The sequence below is a fragment of the Pelophylax lessonae genome (genome assembly GCF_965119305.1).
Source record: "Pelophylax lessonae genome assembly, chromosome: 6".
Lineage (NCBI taxonomy): Eukaryota > Metazoa > Chordata > Amphibia > Anura > Ranidae > Pelophylax > Pelophylax lessonae.
Genome location: NC_138773.1, coordinates 135,828,034 through 135,848,019, shown reverse-complemented (window position 1 = coordinate 135,848,019; position 19,986 = coordinate 135,828,034). Strand labels below are relative to the sequence as shown.

At 42.2% G+C, this 19,986-nt stretch overlaps 1 protein-coding gene across 1 annotated transcript in view; it reads left to right on the top strand.

The window, feature by feature from the left end:
- Positions 1 to 19,986, top strand: part of SNX29 (sorting nexin 29) — a gene marked incomplete at its 3' end in the record, with an annotated part of 1,499,164 nt that overhangs the window by 797,122 nt on the left and 682,056 nt on the right. Inside the window, exon 9 of the mRNA XM_082261720.1 lies at positions 10,842 to 10,905. Within this exon, the coding sequence (XP_082117846.1) occupies positions 10,842 to 10,905 (64 nt within the window). The remainder of the gene's footprint in view (positions 1 to 10,841; positions 10,906 to 19,986) is intronic.

Genomic DNA, 19,986 nt, shown 5'->3' with positions numbered 1-19,986 from the left:
CTTATCTTAAGAAAATTTCAAAGCTACAGTTGTAGTGATTCTCCCCCCACACTGCAAGGGTTATGTCAGGGACACGCTGGCCATAGTGCAGTTGAAGTTCTGAGGTGCACACAAATGCTGTGGCACAGTCCTGTGGGTAGTATGTATAGGGGGATTAACCGCGCTAAAGGAAGCAAATTAAACAGCAGCAACTTCCAGTGTGACCACACCCCAATGAATATTTGTAAATTAAGTTGCGCTAAAATATGATCGATGGAGATATAAAGTCCATAAAGTCCCAACAATAAATGAAGATGTAATCCAGGACCAGACTCCCTTAAGGGTATATGCTTACCAGATTGAGGTAAGATAAAAGCAGATGCTCTATGTAAATCTTGTCACCTTGATAGTAGATCCAGGCCCACGTGAGCGGTAAACTCAATGGTCATTGGATCATGGAAAAAAAGTAAAATACGCAATAGCGTAAAACCCAACAACTAAATTGATTAAACACCACGGTGTTGCTTAAAGGATGAATTCCGTGTGAAATAAACCTCCACCAATAGTCACTAATGAAAGTGAGCTGATCTGTAAACTTAAAAGGAAAAGTAATTGAGTGATAAATACCCCTTACCAAATAGAGATAAGGGTTAATGCAAACAAAACAATTATATTGTGTTCCAGCTGAAGTTGCCTCTTACCAAACGACAGTAAATAAATAGCCCAAGTGAGGAAGGCAATGTTGGGAAGATTGAGTGTTGAACCACCACCAACTAGATTAGCCTCTTACCATGTGAGAGTAAAAACAAGTATGTGCAAATCACAATCCAATGTGACACCCGGATTCAATACCAAGAAACACCAGTAGGGGTCGCCTATTACCAGATCAAATATTCAGCCAGGCCTGTATGGTAATCAATGATTCGGGGACCCGACCCTGGACTTGAACAACTAGTCCTCAGATGTATCCAGAGGTATTCCAAATGTTCACCAACAAAAAGGAAAAGAGGCTCCCATAGTGTAAAACCATTTAAAAATGTATTCAAGTAAAAAACAGGAAAACTTACAAGAGACCAGGATGGAATGAGCAATGTATGCAGCCGCGGGTCGGACGGCTTCGCTCGCCCGCATTCTCTGGTCGCAATCCGATGACGTCAGTACGCCGTGCCCTGACGACGTTTCGTCACAGATGATCATTGATTACCATACAGGCCTGGCTGAATATTTGATCTGGTAAGAGGCGACCCCTACTGGTGTTTCTTGGTATTGAATCCGGGTGTCACATTGGATTGTGATTTGCACATACTTGTTTTTACTCTCACATGGTAAGAGGCTAATCTAGTTGGTGGTGGTTCAACACGCAATCTTCCCAACATTGCCTTCCTCACTTGGGCTATTTATTTACTGTCGTTTGGTAAGAGGCAACTTCAGCTGGAACACAATATAATTGTTTTGTTTGCATTAACCCTTATCTCTATTTGGTAAGGGGTATTTATCACTCAATTACTTTTCCTTTTATGTTTACATATCAGCTCACTTTCATTAGTGACTATTGGTGGAGGTTTATTTCACACGGAATTCATCCTTTAAGCAACACCGTGGTGTTTAATCAATTTAGTTGTTGGGTTTTACGCTATTGCATATTTTACTTTTTTTCCATGATCCAATGACCATTGAGTTTACCGCTCACGTGGGCCTGGATCTACTATCAAGGTGACAAGATTTACATAGAGCATCTGCTTTTATCTTACCTCAATCTGGTAAGCATATACCCTTAAGGGAGTCTGTTCCTGGATTACATCTTCATTTATTGTTGGGACTTTATGGACTTTATATCTCCATCGATCATATTTTAGCGCAACTTAATTTACAAACAGTCCTGTGGGTGCCCGTGTTGCAGTGCACAGTCGCGCGTGCATTCGCCACTGACACTGGCACCAAATGGCCTATGTAAGTGCAGGAGCTGCACTAGTTGGTTTCTGTTTGATCTGCAGCTGTTACCCGTGTTCTTGTTCCTGTGTTTGACTCTTGTGATTGGAAAAAAAAAAAATATATCACTTTGATTGCAGTCACAAGGAATGTAAACATCCCTTGTGACAGTAATAGGCAGTGACAGGTGCTCTTTGTGAATGGATCTGGGGTTGAAAAGACCACAAACCCCTCCTCTCCATGTTTGGCTGTTTTGAATGCTTTCTTTTTATTTTTAAATGTGGCACCTTTAAAGCTCCAGTACCCAGAAGTGATGTCATGACATCACTTCCGGGATTTTACATTGGAGACCCAATCAAAGCCGAATTCGGCTTTGTTCAGGACTCCAACCAGCTGGCGGACGTGCCAGCTGGTGGCTCGGGTCTCCCAATGGGACGGAAGACCCAGGTGAGACGGGGAAGGCGGCAAGAGGGGGGGAGGGTGTCCCCACCTGCTCCTTGTAGTGGCAGCTGAGTGGCCTGAGTGCCTCTAGCTGCAGACATCACCCCAGTACAACACCTTAAACCCGAGGACGCATATTTGCGTTCTGTAGGCACAATACAATTGTGTTAAAGTATGGACTGCAGAAATAGAAAAAAAAAAGAATGTATTTAACAATTAAGTCTCCCATAATCACGCATATCATATGAGATGAGTACAGCCACACACACCTACACAGGTTGAACTGGATGGACTATTGTCTTTATTCAACCTCACCTACTATGTAACTATGTAACTATGTAATATCCATAAGATTAGTCATGTAATTTGGAGATAGAAAATTATTATTCCACATCAAAAAACAACATTTTTACAGCTAAAATTGTATGCCTAGTAATAGGATGATTAGATAATTTAATGTCCACTCATAGGTATCGCAATCAGGATACAGAGTAGCAAAAATATAAGGAACCTAGTAGACAACTAGGTTCGCACCTATCAGAATGTCCTCTCTTGCTTCTTGTGCAGCAGAATAAAAGGGACTGAGTCTATCTACAGGCTGTAATAATGCAGATTATAGATAGGTAAATTACATTCAGGAGTATTGATGGAAGTTGTTCAAAGTAAAAAGTACTGCACAAATTATACTTTACCCTGAAAGTTACTGCTGCTGCATTAAGAGCCACACCACAGTAGAGCATTCCAGGAAATTGATCAAGCAGCCTAATGTTTTTTTTTTTTTCAATTTTGAATTTTATTAAAGTTTCAAGGTGGGATCATACAATAGAAAATCAAACATCTCATATCATATTCAAGTCTGTTCTTACGTTAACTTTTTCATAACTCAAATACAGTGGGTACGGAAAGTATTCAGACCCCCTTAAATTTTTCACTCTTTGTTATATTGCAGCCATTTGCTAAAATCATTTAAGTTCATTCTTCTTCCTCATGAATGTACACATAGCACCCCATACTGACAGAAAAACACAGAATTGTTGACATTGTTGCAGATTTATTAAAAAAGAAAAACTGAAATATCACATGGTCCTAAGTATTCAGACCCTTTGCTCAGTATTTAGTAGAAGCCCCCTTTTGATCTAATACAGCCAGGAGTCTTTTTGGGAAAGATGCAACAAGTTTTTCACACCTGGATTTGGGGATCCTCTGCCATTCCTCCTTTCAGATCATCTCCAGTTCTGTCAGGTTGGATGGTAAACGTTGGTGGACAGCCATTTTTAGGTCTCTCCAGAGATGCTCAATTGGGTTTAAGTCAGGGCTCTGGCTGGGCCATTCAAGAACAGTCACGGAGTTGTTGTGAAGCCACTCCTTCCTTATTTTAGCTGTGTGCTTAGGGTCATTGTCTTGTTGGAAGGTAAACCTTCGGCCCAGTCTGAGGTCCAGAGCACTCTGGAGAAGGTTTTTGTCCAGGATATCCCTGTACTTGGCCGCATTCATCTTTCCCTCGATTGCAACCAGTCGTCCTGTCCCTGCAGCTGAAAAACACCCCCACAGCATGATGCTGCCACCACCATGCTTCACTGTTGGGACTGTATTGGACAGGTGATGAGCAGTGCCTGGTTTTCTCCACACATACCGCTTAGAATTAAGGCCAAAAAGTTCTATTTTGGTCTCATCAGACCAGAGAATCTTATTTCTCACCATCTTGGAGTCCTTCAGGTGTTTTTTTAGCAAACTCCATGCGGGCTTTCATGTGTCTTACACTGAGGAGAGGCTTCCGTCGGGCCACTCTGCCATAAAGCCCCGACTGGTGGAGGGCTGCAGTGATGGTTGACTTTCTACAACTTTCTCCCATCTCCTGACTGCATCTCTGGAGCTCAGCCACAGTGATCTTTGGGTCCTTCTTTACCTTTATCACCAAGGCTCTTCTCCCCCGATAGCTCAGTTTGGCCGGACGGCCAGCTCTAGGAAGGGTTCTGGTCGTCCCAAACGTCTTCCATTTGAGGATTATGGAGGCCACTGTGCTCTTAGGAACCTTAAGTGCAGCAGAAATCTTTTTGTAACCTTGGCCAGATCTGTGCCTTGCCACAATTCTGTCTCTGAGCTCTTCAGGCAGTTCCTTTGACCTCATGATTCTCATTTGCTCTGACATGCATTGTGATCTGGAAGGTCTTATATAGACAGGTGTGTGGCTTTCCTAATCAAGTCCAATCAGTATAATCAAACACAGCTGGACTCAAATGAAGGTGTAGAACCATCTCAAGGATGATCAGAAGAAATTGAAAGCACCTGAGTTAAATATATGAGTGTCACAGCAAAGGGTCTGAATACTTAGGACCATGTGATATTTCAGTTTTTCTTTTTTAATAAATCTGCAACAATGTCAACAATTCTGTGTTTTTCTGTCAGTATGGGGTGCTATGTGTACATTCATGAGGAAGAAGAATGAACTTTGCTAGTTCAGGGCAAGACCAAAAAATATGTATTAATGTGCCTTCTTCCACCAAGCAACGCCAACATCTATCAGTATTACTTATTGCCATTTTATGTAATTTATATGGAGTATAATACCATCTTGTCAAAATTTTAAAATTTAATTCTTGATACCTAGTACATATAGATTATTTAAAGACAATGTTGATTATGTGTTGTCGCTGCTCCGTGGTGAAGGCACAAGATAATTCCCTCTCCCATTTGTCAAAATAATTCACTTGATATTTTACCTTAGAGAGGTTTATCAAATTGTATGTTTTAGATAACACCTGAGATATGCCCCCTGAGTCCGAGCAATATTTTTCAAATGTCGTTAATTGACGATTATAATTCTGAGGGTTAGGGATTGATCTTAGGAAATAATAAAGTTGAAATGCGTTCCAGAAGGGAAGTCTAAAAGCCCCTCCTTCATTCATTAATATCTCCATAGAGGGCCAGTTATTCTCCCTTATAAAGTGAGAGGCTTGGAAACAGTCTGAGTTACTAAGAGCTTTAAAAGATTGCGCTTCCAATCCCATGGCAAATCTCGGGTTTCCCAGTATAGGATATAATGGTGAGTCATAGGAAGAGACAGAATCATGGAGACAAATTTGTGAACATACAGTGCCTTGCAAAAGTATTCGGCCCCCTTGAACTTTGTGACCTTTTGCCACATTTCAGGCTTCAAACATGAAGATATAAAACTGTAATTTTTTTGTGAAGAATCAACAACAAGTGGGACACAATCATGAAGTGGAACAAAATTTATTGGATATTTCAAACTTTGTTAACAAATAAAAAACGGTAAAATTGGGCGTGCAAAATTATTCAGCCCCTTTTACTTTCAGTGCAGCAAATTCTCTCCAGAAGTTCAGTGAGGATCTCTGAATGATCCAATGTTGACCCAAATGACTAATGATGATAAATAGAATCCACCTGTGTGTAATCAAGTCTCCGTATAAATGCACCTGCACTGTGATAGTCTCAGAGGTCCATTTTAAGTGCAGAGAGCATCATGAAGAACAAGGAACACACCAGGCAGGTCCGAGATACTGTTGTGGAGAAATTTAAAGCCGAATTTGGATACAAAAAGATTTCCCAAGCTTTAAACATCCCAAGGAGCACTGTGCAAGTGATAATATTGAAATGGAAGGAGTATCAGACCACTGCAAATCTACGAAGACCTGGCCGTCCCTCTAAACTTTCAGCTCATACAAGGAGAAGACTGATCAGAGATGCAGCCAAGAGGCCCATGATCACTCTGGATGAACTGCAGAGTTCTACAGCTGAGGTGGGAGACTCTGTCCATAGGACAACAATCAGTCTTATACTGCACAAATCTGGCCTTTATGGAAGAGTGGCAAGAATAAAGCCATTTCTTAAAGATATCCATAAAAAGTGTTGTTTAAAGTTTGCCACAAGCCACCTGGGAGACACACCAAACATGTGGAAGAAGGTGCTCTGATCAGATGAAACCAAAATCGAACTTTTTGGCAACAATGCAAAACGTTATGTTTGGCATAAAAGCAACACAGCTCATCACCCTGAACACATCATCCCCACTGTCAAACATGGTGGTGGCAGCATCATGGTTTGGGCCTGCTTTTCTTCAGCAGCGACAGGGAAGATGGTTAAAATTGATGGGAAGATGGAGCCAAATACAGGACCATTCTGGAAGAAAACCTGATGGAGTCTGCAAAAGACCTGAGACTGGGACAGAGATTTGTCTTCCAACAAGACAATGATCCAAAACATAAAAAAATCTACAATGGAATGGTTCACAAATAAACATATCCAGGTGTTAGAATGGCCAAGTCAAAGTCCAGACCTGAATCCAATCGAGAATCTGTGGAAAGAACTGGAAACTGCTGTTCACAAACGCTCTCCATCCAACCTCACTGAGCTCGAGCTGTTTTGCAAGGAGAAATGGGCAAAAATTTCAGTCTCTTGATGTGCAAAACTGATAGAGACATACCCCAATCGACTCACAGCTGTAATCGCAGCAAACGGTGACGTTGCAAAGTATTAACTTAAGGGGGCTGAATAATTTTGCACGCCCAATTTTTCAGTTTTTTATTTGTTAAAAAAGTTTGAAATATCCAATACATTTTGTTCCACTTCATGATTGTGTCCCACTTGCTGTTGATTCTTCGCAAAAAATTAGTTTTATATCTTTATGTTTGAAGCCTGAAATTTGGCAAAAGGTCGAAAAGTTCAAGGGGGTCGAATACTTTCGCAAGGCACTGTATTTGTAGGGTCGTACCAATCAATTGATGTGATTTTAATTCTACTGGTAAGTTTTTATAACACCATAGTGCCCTTTTTAGGGGGACCGGTGTATTTGTTTGTTCTATTTGTACCCATAATTCTGACTCTCCATGACGACACCAGTCAATTTGCCTCTGAAGGTGTGTAGCCTGGTAGTATTTACGAATATCTGGAATTGCCGCTCCTCCATATTTTTTTGGTAAGGTTAGTAACTCTCACGAAATCCGTGGCTTCTTGTTTGCCCAAATAAATTTCATAAATATTGAATTTACCTGTTTAAAGTAAGTTGGGATCTTAATAGGTAATGTTTGAAAAAGATACAAGAATCTAGGTAATATAGACATCTTAATAAGATTACACCTACCCAGCCTAGAGTGTAAACCTGTATTCCATTTTTCTAATTTAAGACTAATCCATAAGATTAGTCATATAACTTGGACATAGAAAATTATTATTCCACATCAAAAAGCAAACTTTTTACAGCTAAAATTATATGCCTAGTAATAGTATGATTAGATAGTTTAATGTCCACTCATAGGTATCGCAATCAGGAAACAGAGTAGCAAAAATCTAAGGAACCTAGCAGAAAACTAGGTTTGCACCTATCAGAATGTCCTCTCTTGCTTCTTGTGCAGCAGAATAAAAGGGATTGAGTCTATCTACAGGCTGTAATAATACAGATTATAGATAGGTAAATTACATTCAGGAGTATTGATAGAAGTTGTTCAAAGTAAAAAGTACTGCACAAATTATACTTTACCCTGAAAGTTACTGCTGCTGCATTAAGAGCCACACCACAGTAGAACATTCTAGGAAATCGATCGAGCAGCCTAATGCATGAGAGCATACTAATGAAGACTGATCCTTCTTCCTAAGAGGGAGTATGATCTAAGATGGTGATGATGATTCAAGATAATGATAGGGATGATCTCAGATGGTGTTTTTCTTCTCTCTTTGAATCCCCCTTTTTATTCCCATAAATCCTCTTACCTAGGGACTAGCCTAGAGGGTGTAGTTTGAAATATATACTCACACCTGATTGAGGAGCAGTATTGCAGATTAACTGATTGTTTACTCAGTCAGTGGTTTTAGTTGTCCAGCAGATGGCGCTCTAAGACTAGGAATCCCTATATTAGGTCTTCTGGGAATAGAATTGGAATTTATTCAGTTCACTCTATATGAGCTGTAATATGTTTTTATATTAGTTAATTTAAATGTGTAATTTTATTTAGAGGGTGTAAAGTTATATTCCTGGTGCTGTTTAATATTGTTTGAAATATCTATCTTAAGTGTACTATCATCTTAATCGTGTTACACTGGCTGAAGGTGTATTATTCTATCCAGGAATCCATGTTAAGGCAATAATTATTACTCCTTAAAAGAGGTTTTTATACATTTTGCACCATTTTCCATCATGTTTCTGTTCCATATTATTTTGATATGATTCATGAGTGCATAGTCATAGTGTCCCTTGCTTATCCTTATATTTTTCTGAGTATATATTACCCACGGATCTTTAGGCTGTTAAAAATTGTCCTAATGTTTTGTATTTATCTAATTATCTAGACTACAGGAATTTCCCTTAAAGTCCTATTTTATCATTAAAAATCAGAGAAACCCTGGTATCTGTTGAGTCAGGGTTGCGAATTCTTGCATGATGTTGGCTATAGCCTCTTGAATAAAAGTTTTGAAGCTGAACTTCCCTGTCCCAATCAACATTGACTATTTTAATCCCTAAGCTGCTAGCATTAGTAAATAGATATGATATATATATTTCACCATAATAAAGCATGTAGGGATTGATGAGTGTGCTTTGAGTTTTAAAAAATGAGCTAAATGGCATTTTTGATGCATGCATTGTGTTCAGATGCTGTGTAGTCCCACTTTAACCTCTTTTAATTCCGTATCAGATGAGTGGTTGCCTTATGACTAACAAAACCCTTCTGTTTGTTAGGAAAGGGAATTATGTGATTTCCTTTCCCTATGTGGTAAGGTATATTAGTGGGAGGAATTTGAATCTCCTAAAATATGGGATCTTTTTAAAGATTTTTTTTCTTTTTTTTATAGTGAGTCAGTGTGGCATCTTGGTTAACAGTGCTTTCTTGTAAAACATTCTCTGCCAATGTCCCCTTTTAGAGACAGTGCAAAATATAGATATAGCCTATGAGAATGCGCTCTTCATTCTGCAGATATTTATAGGGAAAAAATGCTCCCACCTTGATCCGCAATGTGCAGTTTAATGGCTCTGTTGTGTTGGTGGACTTAGTTGAAAGACAGCAAGGAGTCCCCAGCACTCTTAAAATTAGAAGAGATGATGGGAAAAGGGGACTGTAAAGTGCCCAAACAGGAACAACAGATATACTGTAACTGTACTATTCCAAAAGTTAATAAAAACATGTTTATTTATTGATACATTAAATGTCTAAAAAAAAAAAAATACATATTCAATGAGATAGAAAAATTATAATAGACATATATAATCATCCCAGATAGGGGAATGTATAGAAAAATACATATGGATCTGGATTAACTCGTTTCGCCCGAATCTTGGGCTTCTTCAGGATCCATGTATCTGATGATCACAGAACTAGTAATCAACAAGCATAATACATTTATAAATATATTCCCATCATCTCTTCATATTTGAAGAGTGCTGGGGACTCCTTGCTGTATTCTAGATTTTCTGGGGATAGTACTGTGTGATTTTCGGCTACAGAGTACCCCCTACCTATTAATTAGTTGAAAGACAGAACTGCAGAGAGGAAAAGGACAAAAGAACAGGTGAGAGCCTGTAAACTTCAGACATGATTTGGAGCCAAACAAATTAGGAAAGAATACCTTTTGCCCAAGTAGGCAGTAGCACAAATAAAAGGAGAAACTGGTTGGGACCGCTTGACAGGTGGTGAAAAAGTATTTAAAATTACCTGATGTTCCTCCTGATCCTAGCTCCTGCCTATCTTGTCCAGTCATTTCCTTTTGTATTCCTCACAGAGATCAGGAGATGGGTGGAAGCCACCACAGTAAGTCTGCCTGTCGGAATAAAATGGCGTAAGATGCCAACTACCAGAGGAAGTAAAATTACACAGAGAGCTCAAACCTTACTCTGAGCTGAGGAGTAATTCTGATATATTAATGTTAGACAGGAAAAGGAGGAACATATTTTTAAAAAAATATTGAGAAATAGGGGAAAAATACGAAGAGTCTACAGACTAGAGGCAGCATAATTGCACCAGTCATATTAAACCCTGCTACCTAGGGTGTTTTTAATAACATGCACTCACCAATATTACCAGACCCCTCCCACCAGAAGAAACTGCACCTTAGCGGGTAAAGAAAAGGCAATCAACCAAGGGAAAAAATAACCACATCTTCTGATGCAGGAAATCTTTTTATGGCTACTCCATGAAATGAGGAAGTGCCTGGAAAGTCAATTTTAAATGAGTACATATTAAATGATACCCACAAAATAGTCTGTCTACATAAGCATTCAATATACAGTATAAAGTGGCAGGTCCACAGCTTCATAACTAGCTAACAGATAGCAATGAGCAAAATTTAGACAATTTGGGAAAGAATTGATATTCTTAGAGCCTATATACATACAAGAAAAAAGAGGATTTTTTTTATTTTCCTGGTTGCTTTTTTTAAAAATGTATTTTCATATTGTTGAAAGGCATGTTTATATGCCCTATACTATGAAATGTCCTAAAATTGTGCAAGTTTCATTAATTTTTTCTTATGTGTATTTTATCTAGGTGAACTTCGGCAAGCTGCTGTTGTTCTGAAGAACAGAAAAGATGAATTAGAAGAGCAAAACACGTATGTGCCTAATAGAAATGCTAATTGTTTGTATTGCACAATTTTGTATATAACTGCTGCTAGCAAATCTGTGGCAATTGTTAACTTACTGACATGAACTAAGGTGAAAAAATCCAGGTTGTAGTGACAGCAGCCGAGAGGACGGAGTCGGGAGGAAGTGCAGGCTGTGCTGTGCTCTCCTCCTCCTGTTATAATGGTGCTCCTCCATATAGCAGATGACACAGAATCGCTCTTACATTGGACTGTACATAGTTTGATTACCTGCCTTATCCATATTTCCTGCTGCCAGGAGATAAGCAGCCCTTGGAGGACATATGGGGAAGGTAATCAAACTGTGTGTGTACAGTTTCATGTAAGAGTGATTTTGTGTAATCTGCTATTTGAAGGATTTTGGTTTTAACAGGAGGAGGGCAGAACAGACTGCACCTCCTCCTGGCTCTGTAGCAAATTTCCACCTGTAAGTTTTGGGGGAGAGGGGGTTTGAACCTACACGTGGAGGAATTGTACTGGAAACACAATGGAGGAAGGGGAGGGGAATGACAATCATTTGTTTTTGGCATGAGAGGTTTGTGGAGGGGGGGAGGGGTGGGAGGCTATTTGTGCTGGGAAGGGTAATGTGGGTGGGGGGGATTTTAGCTTAGAGGGAGAATTGGGGGATTTGACTTCCTGTATTCTGCCCTGATGACCCCTTTCCTCCACCATATTGAACCCCTGTCCTCAGTCCTGCTGACTCCTGTCCTCCATAATGCTGACCCCTGTTCTACATCCTGCTGACTCCTGTACACTGCCCTTCTTGACCCTTTTCCTTGGCCCTTCTGATCCCTATTCTCTGGCCTTGTGACCCCTCTTCTCTGCCATATTGATGCCTTTTCTTTGCCCTGCTCACCCCTGTACATTGCCCTGAAAAACCTTCTCCTCTGCCCTGCTGATTCCCGGTATACCCCCTGCTTTCCACCCAGCAGACACCAGTCCTCTGCCCTGATAATTAACTGTACACTGCCCTACAACCTAATGTCCTCTGTACACTGCCCTACAAACTAATAGCCTCTGTATACTGCCCTACAAACTGCTGACCCTATTCTCTGCCCTACTGATCCCCTGTACACTGCGTTACTGACCCCTATACACACTGCCCTGCTGACCTTGCATCCTTTACCTTCTCCTCTCCATGACATTTATTACTGCACTCTCACATAAGTGAGACTGGATCTGGCCTTGTCAATAACAGACACATTGTTCCCTATTACCTGTAAATGGGAACTTTTGCAGAAAATCTGACATTTTGCTCTAATTGACTTAGAACAGATATTCTCAACCAGGGTGTCTCCAGAGCTGGCTAGGGGTTCCTTGAGCTGTTGTAATTGACATTTCATCTGATGCTGCCTTCATATTTCAAGGTCCATCTCTACTTGGAAGAACCAGAAGCATAACATCAATTATCACTGACTGTAAAGGTTGCATTCTAACTCCCACTGTATAGGGGGCATCCTTTCTACTGACCACCAATGTAATGGGCATTTTCCTAATGACTCCCAATAAACTAATTTTATCAGGGGTTCCCTGCATCCTAAAAATTATTTCAAGGTTTCCTCTGGGGTAAAAAGTTTGAGAAAGGCACATTTTTATCTTTAGCAAAAAATGTTTATTTCCTAAATCTTGGTTATCAGGCTTTCAGGCTTATTTTTTAAGTAGATATTTCTTATTGGCAAAGCCCACACAATCATCTTTCTGCATTTAAACTTTAAAACAAGCTTTGCTGCATATAGCAACCAATATTATTCCAGTTATTATTCTTCCAGTACAGTTTTTAGAAAATGGGAAGAGAAATATTGGCAGTTCCTACATGTTTCCTACATAGAGCTAGTGCAAACAGCTTGTGACATCTGCTTGGTGTACTGTACACAAGAACATTGTAAATCTGCCTATTGAACAGAAGATAAAAAAAGTAGACTCAAGTGGATTGCCCAGCATTTCCCACACGTGATATTTTAGTTTTGTGTGGTTACTTACATGCCATACAATTTACTTGTATGTCTCAACTGTGGTAACAGCCTACCAAAATTTCCAGCCATGTCAAAGCTAAATAATGCTATTACACTTTCCCAGTAGTTTCTGCATAACCTACTCTATGTAGTACCCCTGACCCCCAAAGGCATATTAGAAACCCCCAGAGACAGGAATTTCACCCTGAGTCAATGGCAAATGGCTAGGAATGTAAGACATTGGGCATCAGTCACTTTGAAAAAATACGATTTTTGTAAGATCTTACTGTAAAATCTTTTTCTCTGATGTCCGTTGACAGACGCAGCCTCATCTCCATGAGCTGAGTGGGTTTATGCTTCTCCCATCAGGAGTAGTCTAGGCAGTAAAATTTTTAATACACACGCCCAGGGGGCTGTCCTTCTAGGCATAAACCCCCACTGCACAATCCAGCACATCAGTTTAGTTTAAAAGCAGTGAAGACAAAAGAGCCCTACCCCAAACAGAGGGGCGGGTGCTGCGTCTGTCGAGGGACATCAGAGAAAACCATTTTACGGTAAGATCTTACAAAAATCTTATTTTCTCTATTGTCCGTTGACAGACGCAGCTTCATCTCCAAGAGCTGAGTGGGATGTCCCAAAGCAGTGTGGGTATGAGGAGTGGGAAAAACACAACCAGATAGTAATGTCAACTCCAAAAGGCTAAACTTAGCCAACCGGGCAACATGGAGCTCAACCAAACAACAGGTCATCACCCAGAAAAAAGACCCCGAAGAGAAGTACAAACAAACATTCTCTTATGAAACAGCAGCCTGCAAAACCTTGCGGCCTGAAGAGGCATCCGAAGATGCCAACAAATCTACCTTGTAAAATTTGGTAAAGGTGTGCACAGATGATCAGGTCGCTGCCTTACAAACTTGTACAACAGAGGCCTGATGGCAAAAGAATGCGCCTTTCCAGGGAAAGGAGGAACCTGACACTTGATTGAATAAGTCTGAACCACCGTCTGCCTGATCCATCTCGAAATGTTCACAGCGGACGCAGCCAAACCTTTGCAAGGGCTGCCTGGAAGGACAAAGAGAGAGTCCGACTTCCTGAAGGTCATAGTAACCGTCAGATAAACTCTTATCGCCCGAACCACATCCAGAGAGTGCAAATCAAACTTATTTGTGATGTTTAGGCTTAGGACATAAGGAAGGCAACACAATGTCTTCATTCAGGTGAAAATCCGACACCACCTTAGGAAGAAAAGATGGATTAGGTCGGAGGACCACTTTATCCTGGTGGACCACCAAATGAAGCGAACGACAGGACAACGCTGCCAACTCAGAGACTTTGCAGGCAGAAGTGATAGCCACTAGGAAGGCAACTTTCTGCGACAAAGAAAGCAGAGAAATCTCCCTAATATTCACAAAAGGAGGCTTTTGAAGAACAGACAAAACCAGATTAAGATCCCACAGAGGCAGTGGGGATCTCCTCGGAGGGGCCAGATGACGCACCCCATGAATGAAGGTGTGAATCAAACTATGAGTACCAAAGGATGTTGGAAGTAAAAAATCAAGACCGAAACCTGGCCATTTATAGTCCCCCAACGCCAAGCGCTGCTCAACCCCCTTTTGCAAAAAGGCCAGAACCCTAGCTATTGAAAAAGAGCAAGGGTGCAGCTGCAGTGATTCACACCATGAAATGTACGATTTCCATGTACGATGATAGATCTTCCTCAAGGTTGATTTCCTGGCCTTCAAAAGGGTAGGAATCACCGAATCAGAGAGACCTCTATCCCTCAACACCTTGCGTTCAACAGCCAAGCCATTAAAGCCAGCGACCGTAAAGCAGAATGGAAGATTGGTCCTTGAGATAGAAGATCTTCCCACAGAGGAAGACGCCATGAAGGATCCACAACCATTTTTTACCAGTTCTTACCAGTTTTTACCAATTCTTCGTACCAAGACCACCGAGGCCAGTCTGGGGCCACCAGAATGACCGGAATGACTTCCATCGCCACCCGGCGAAGAATCCTTGGCAGGAGAACGAGCGGAGGGAAGGCATATAACAGGTGATACCGACCCCAAGGAGCCACCAGAGCGTCTGTGGCGTCGGCTAGAGGACCCCGAGACCTGGACACAAACCTCTGAACTTTCCTGTTGAGGCGAGAAGCAAACAGATCCTCCTCCACCGGGCACACAGGAGATGAAACACCTCCGGATGCAGGGACCACTCCCCCTGATCCAACACCTGACGACTCAGGTAATCCGCTTGCCAATTCTTCACACCCGGAATGTGGACCGCGGAAAGAGCTGGAACATTGTGTTCCACCCATACCATAATCTTGGCCACCTCCTTGGTTGCCAGGGCACTCCTGGTGCCCCCTTGATGATTGATGTAAGCCATGGCTGTGGCATTGTCCGACTTGACCAGGACTAGAGCCGTGTAGCCGACTCGTCCAGTGAAACAGGCAGAGCTTGGTCGCTCTCAGCTCCAAGATATTGATTGGCAAGGAATACTCTTCTGTCGTCCAAGTTCCCTGGGCACAGAGCTTCCCCAGCACTCCAACTAGCTTGATAGGCTGGTGTCCGTGGGGACCACCATCCAAAACACCAGCAGAAGGGACTTGCCCTGGCATAGTATAGGCGATTGGAGCCACCAAGAGAGAGCCGGCTTCGTGAGATGGCTCAACCAAATCTTATGGTCCAATGACCAAGGATCTCTGTTCCATTTTGACAGAATCTCGTTCTGCAGCTGTCTTGTGTGAGACTGAGCAAACGGGACCGCTTTGAAAGTCGAGACCATCAGATCCGGGGTCCTCGTGCAAGCCCAAAAGGAGGACTGATCGGCCTCCATTAGCAACCTGACCGCCCCTTGCAACTTCTAAAGCTTGTCCAAGGGAAGGAAGACCCTCGCCAGAGCAGAGTCGAGGAGGATCAGCCCCAGATAGGTGACCCGCACAGATGGAGTCAGGGCAGATTTGGCGACACTCATCGTCCACCTGAATTCCTGAAGGGTCCGAATGGTGATGGAGACATTGTCCAGCAGATCTGAATGGATAACTGCTCGCAACAGGAGATCGTCCAGATACCCCACAATGGAAATACCTTGTTGATGCAACAAGGCCAGCACAGGGGCAAGGACCTTGGTAAAAACTCTGGGAGCCGAGGCGAGACCAAAGGGTAACCCTACAAATTGAAAGTGCTCCTCTGCCACCGCATAGTGAAGGAATTGCAGGTGTCCCTTGAATATGGGGACATGGAGATACGCATCTTTGAGATCGATGGAAGCCATAAAATCCCCCTGATTCAAAGATGCCACAACCGATCGAATGGACTCCATTTGAAACTTCTGCCCCCGCACAAAGCGGTTGAGAGCCTTGAGGTCCAGTATCAAACGGACTTTGCCCTCCTTTATGGGCAGAGTGAACAGGTTTGAATAGAAACCTCGAGAAAGTTCCTGTTGGGGAACCGGCACAATCACCCCTTGAGCCAGGAGATCTCGCACAGCCTCCCGCAGATCCTTCAAATGCTCTGGAGACAGGTGAAGATTTGACTGAAAGAACCTGTCCCCTGGCCAGGACCAGAATTTGATCTTGTACCCAGAACAAACCAGTTTGCGAACCCAATCGTCCTGAATGAAGGAAGTCCAGGATTCCTGAAAGAAACACAGATGCCCCCCCCACCCCATAGCCGGATGAGGGCGCCCCTTCATGCTGAAGAGGACTTGTCTGCCGCACTGGACTGACCGGCCTTGGTCTTGCCTTCACCATCCATACTAAAGAGATGGGGTTGTGCGTTTCCCAGCTGATCACTTTTTGTTTGCACCCTATGGCTATTACATAGCCATTAGTTTTTCATTACCAGTCATGGATTGCAGCAGGTTGGGGGAGGATTGGGCGATCTCCAAGCCCATCTGTTTCCCATCCATCCATCAGCATTCATGTGCTTCCCTTGTGGAGACACTCAGACACTCAGGTTGAGTAGTGTTAGGAAGTATTAGGACTGCAAGATACACAGGGTGCCTTGTTAGTTGGCCTTGCAGCTTATACATGCGTTTGCAAATGTGTGTTAACTAAACCCCTGTTTTTAACCTATTTTTTTAGACAGGTTTATTTGGTTTGTTAGCAGACTGGTGGGTAAGTATACCAAACTAGGGACTGGCTGGTTTCCATACACCTTCTTTAATCCCCCTTGCTTTTCAATTTTGTCATATACAGGGATGGAGACGCTGAGCAGTGCTCGCCGGTGTCTCATCTAAAGTCCCAAAACTGATCATTTTTTGTAGGGGCAGACTGGCAACTTTCAGCCCAGGGGATAAGTACAAACCAGAGGCCCATGGTACAGCGACTCAGCTCTCATCCCACTACATAGTTACATGAGGTTGAAAAAATACATCAGTCCATCCAGTTCAACCTATGATGTGTGTGTGTGTTTGCTGTTAACTGTACATTTTATACCCCTCCATGTTGTGGTCTTTAAGGTGCCCATCTAATAGTTTTTTGAAAATATCGATGCTCCCTGCTGATACGACTGTTTGCGGAAGAGAATTCCACATCCTTACTGCTCTGACAGTAAAGAACCCCCTACGTACTTTAAGGTTAAACCGCCTTTCCTCTAGTTTTAGTGAGTGGCCACGTGTCTTATTGTATTCCCTTTCTCTGAATAGTTTGTTCCTTATGGTAGGGTCGCCAGTACAGTATTTGTACATTGATATCATATCCCCCCTTAATCGTCTCTTCTCCAGAGAGAATAAGTTCAATGCTTGTAGTCTTTCCTCATAGCTGATGTCCTCCATACCCCTAATTATTTTTGTTGCCCTTCTCTGGACTCTTTCCAGTTCCAGCACATCCTTCCTGAGGTCTGGTGCCCAGAACTGGACAGCATACTCCAGATGTGGCCAAACCAGAGTCTTGTAGAGAGGGAGAATCTCTTTATTTCTGGAGTGAATCCCCTTTTTTATACATCCCAGTATTCTTTTGGCTTTGCTTGCAGTGGCTTGGCATTGCATGCCACTGCCAAGCCTATTGTCTACCAGTACCCCATGTCCTTTTCCATCTTAGATTCACCTAGAGGTTCCCCCCTAGTGAGTAGCTTGCTTTCTGGTTTCTGGCACCCAAGTGCACTACTTTAAATTTTTCAACATTAAACCTCATCTGCCATGTAGTTGCCCACCCCATTATTTTGTTCAGGTCCGCTTGTAAGGTTTCAACATGCCTGCATAGAATGGGATTTTAAGGGTACCGTTTTAACAACCAATATACTACAAAGACAATGTGTGATCTATAATTTATGTAAAAAGTTTGTCTTTATTGTTTACAAACATTTCCCAACAACGGGATACACGAAAATAATAAATAAGACAAAAATGGTACCAGACAATATATAAAATATGCCATAGTAGCAAACATTACAGTGTCAATATAAGATCAAATCCTTGATTAGGTGGGTGGACTCATCAAAGGTCACAGCCGGCTTGGGTGACCGTAGCCGGTGTGTGGCCCTCTAATGGTGTTGTGGAAATTGCATATTTAACAGTGGCTCACTAAATGATACCTTTCTTTTAGTGAGATTTGGAAGGAAGTTTGGCCAAGCCTAACCCCCCCCCCCCTTCAAAGTCACTGTACAATGGATAAACAGCCCTTTTGTCCTCAGGACAAATGGTGTTGGTTTGGGGGGATGGTATATTCCTTAATCACAAGTCTAAATGACTGCTCAAAGCTGCAAGAAGTCAGTCTCACACAGGAACATCCATGAAGAAAGAAGCTAAACCTGACTTCCCTGAGCCATGTGCATTGGAATGAGACTCCATGGCTGCAAACTTCTTTTAGTTAAGTATATTTGCTTTATCTTTATCTGTATCTGCTAGTCTTGAATTATGCTCCTAAATATTGTAATAGTTTTGTATGTACAGATTGTTTTTGCATAGTAAAGCACATTTACACACCACAAAGGTCTAAGTTTCCTTGGTTGTACCGCAAAGTAACGTTGCTAGAAACGCACGCGAAACATTTGGGGGCTCGTCCGGGATTTGCGCTATAAATTCAACTGAAACAGACCTGTTTGTTTTCTGTGGTGTGTTGTGTAGCTTGTGCTAGGTAAAAAATGCTGCATAAGCTGTTTAGGAAAAGCAAGGCTGCAGAGGTTTCTGGTGTCCAGAAGGAAATGTGCAGTTTACCTATCTGGGCCAGAGACAATGAGTGGGAGTCTCTTGCTAAAGAATTTGCAAAGTATGCTTCTCCTTTGAATAAAACTTGGGGTGATAAAATCTCAGATCATTTTGTAGATTTTTGCCTTAAGGGGTTGGATTTAAGTAAAGCAGAGAAGAGGACAGTTTCCACAGTGGGCTGATATTTTCTTCATGCTCTCTATACAGAATCACAGAGAAGGGAGAAGGCAGAGGCAGAAGTTAAGTTATTGAAAGACCAGCCAGCAGTTGCTTCAGAGTGTGTGCGTTCAACTGCTAGTAGGGCTGATGATTTGCAAGAGCGGTGTGCAGCCCTCATGACCAAATCAATTAATGCCTTAAGGAAAAGAAAGGGACGTAAACCTGTTAGTAAAGCCAGGGTACGTGCCATTGTCACATCCCAAAACTGGGATTGTGAGGATGTCTCCTCCAATGATAGTGAGGATGAGGAGATAGAATTTGATGTTTCTGATGATGATCATCCAATGGGAAAGAAAAAGTGTGCCAGACCTCTCATTACTAAGCATAGGAAAAGGCAACATGATAGAGAGGATATGGCAGATGGGGAGGTGCATTATCGCAACCCCAGAGATGTTGAATTTGAAGAAGTCAGGGAGTTTACACAAACTGAACTCCATGAGCTGGCAAAACAATACAAACAAAGGTCCGGGGAACCCCTATTGAGTTGGCTCCTACGTTTGTGGGATGAAGGGGCGGACAGTGTTGTTTTGTCAGGCAAGGAAGCAGTGGCTTTGGGAGTGTTAACCCATGATCCACAATTGCGTCAGGCCATGTGAAAAGCCCGAGAGTTTAGTGTGAATTTTTCACTCTTGGACCTCGTGAGAGATGGTATAGTCCGAGTATACGCTAATCCTAGTGACCTGGAAAATACCTACTTGTGGAGAACATTAGGAGAAGGTATTTCCAGGTT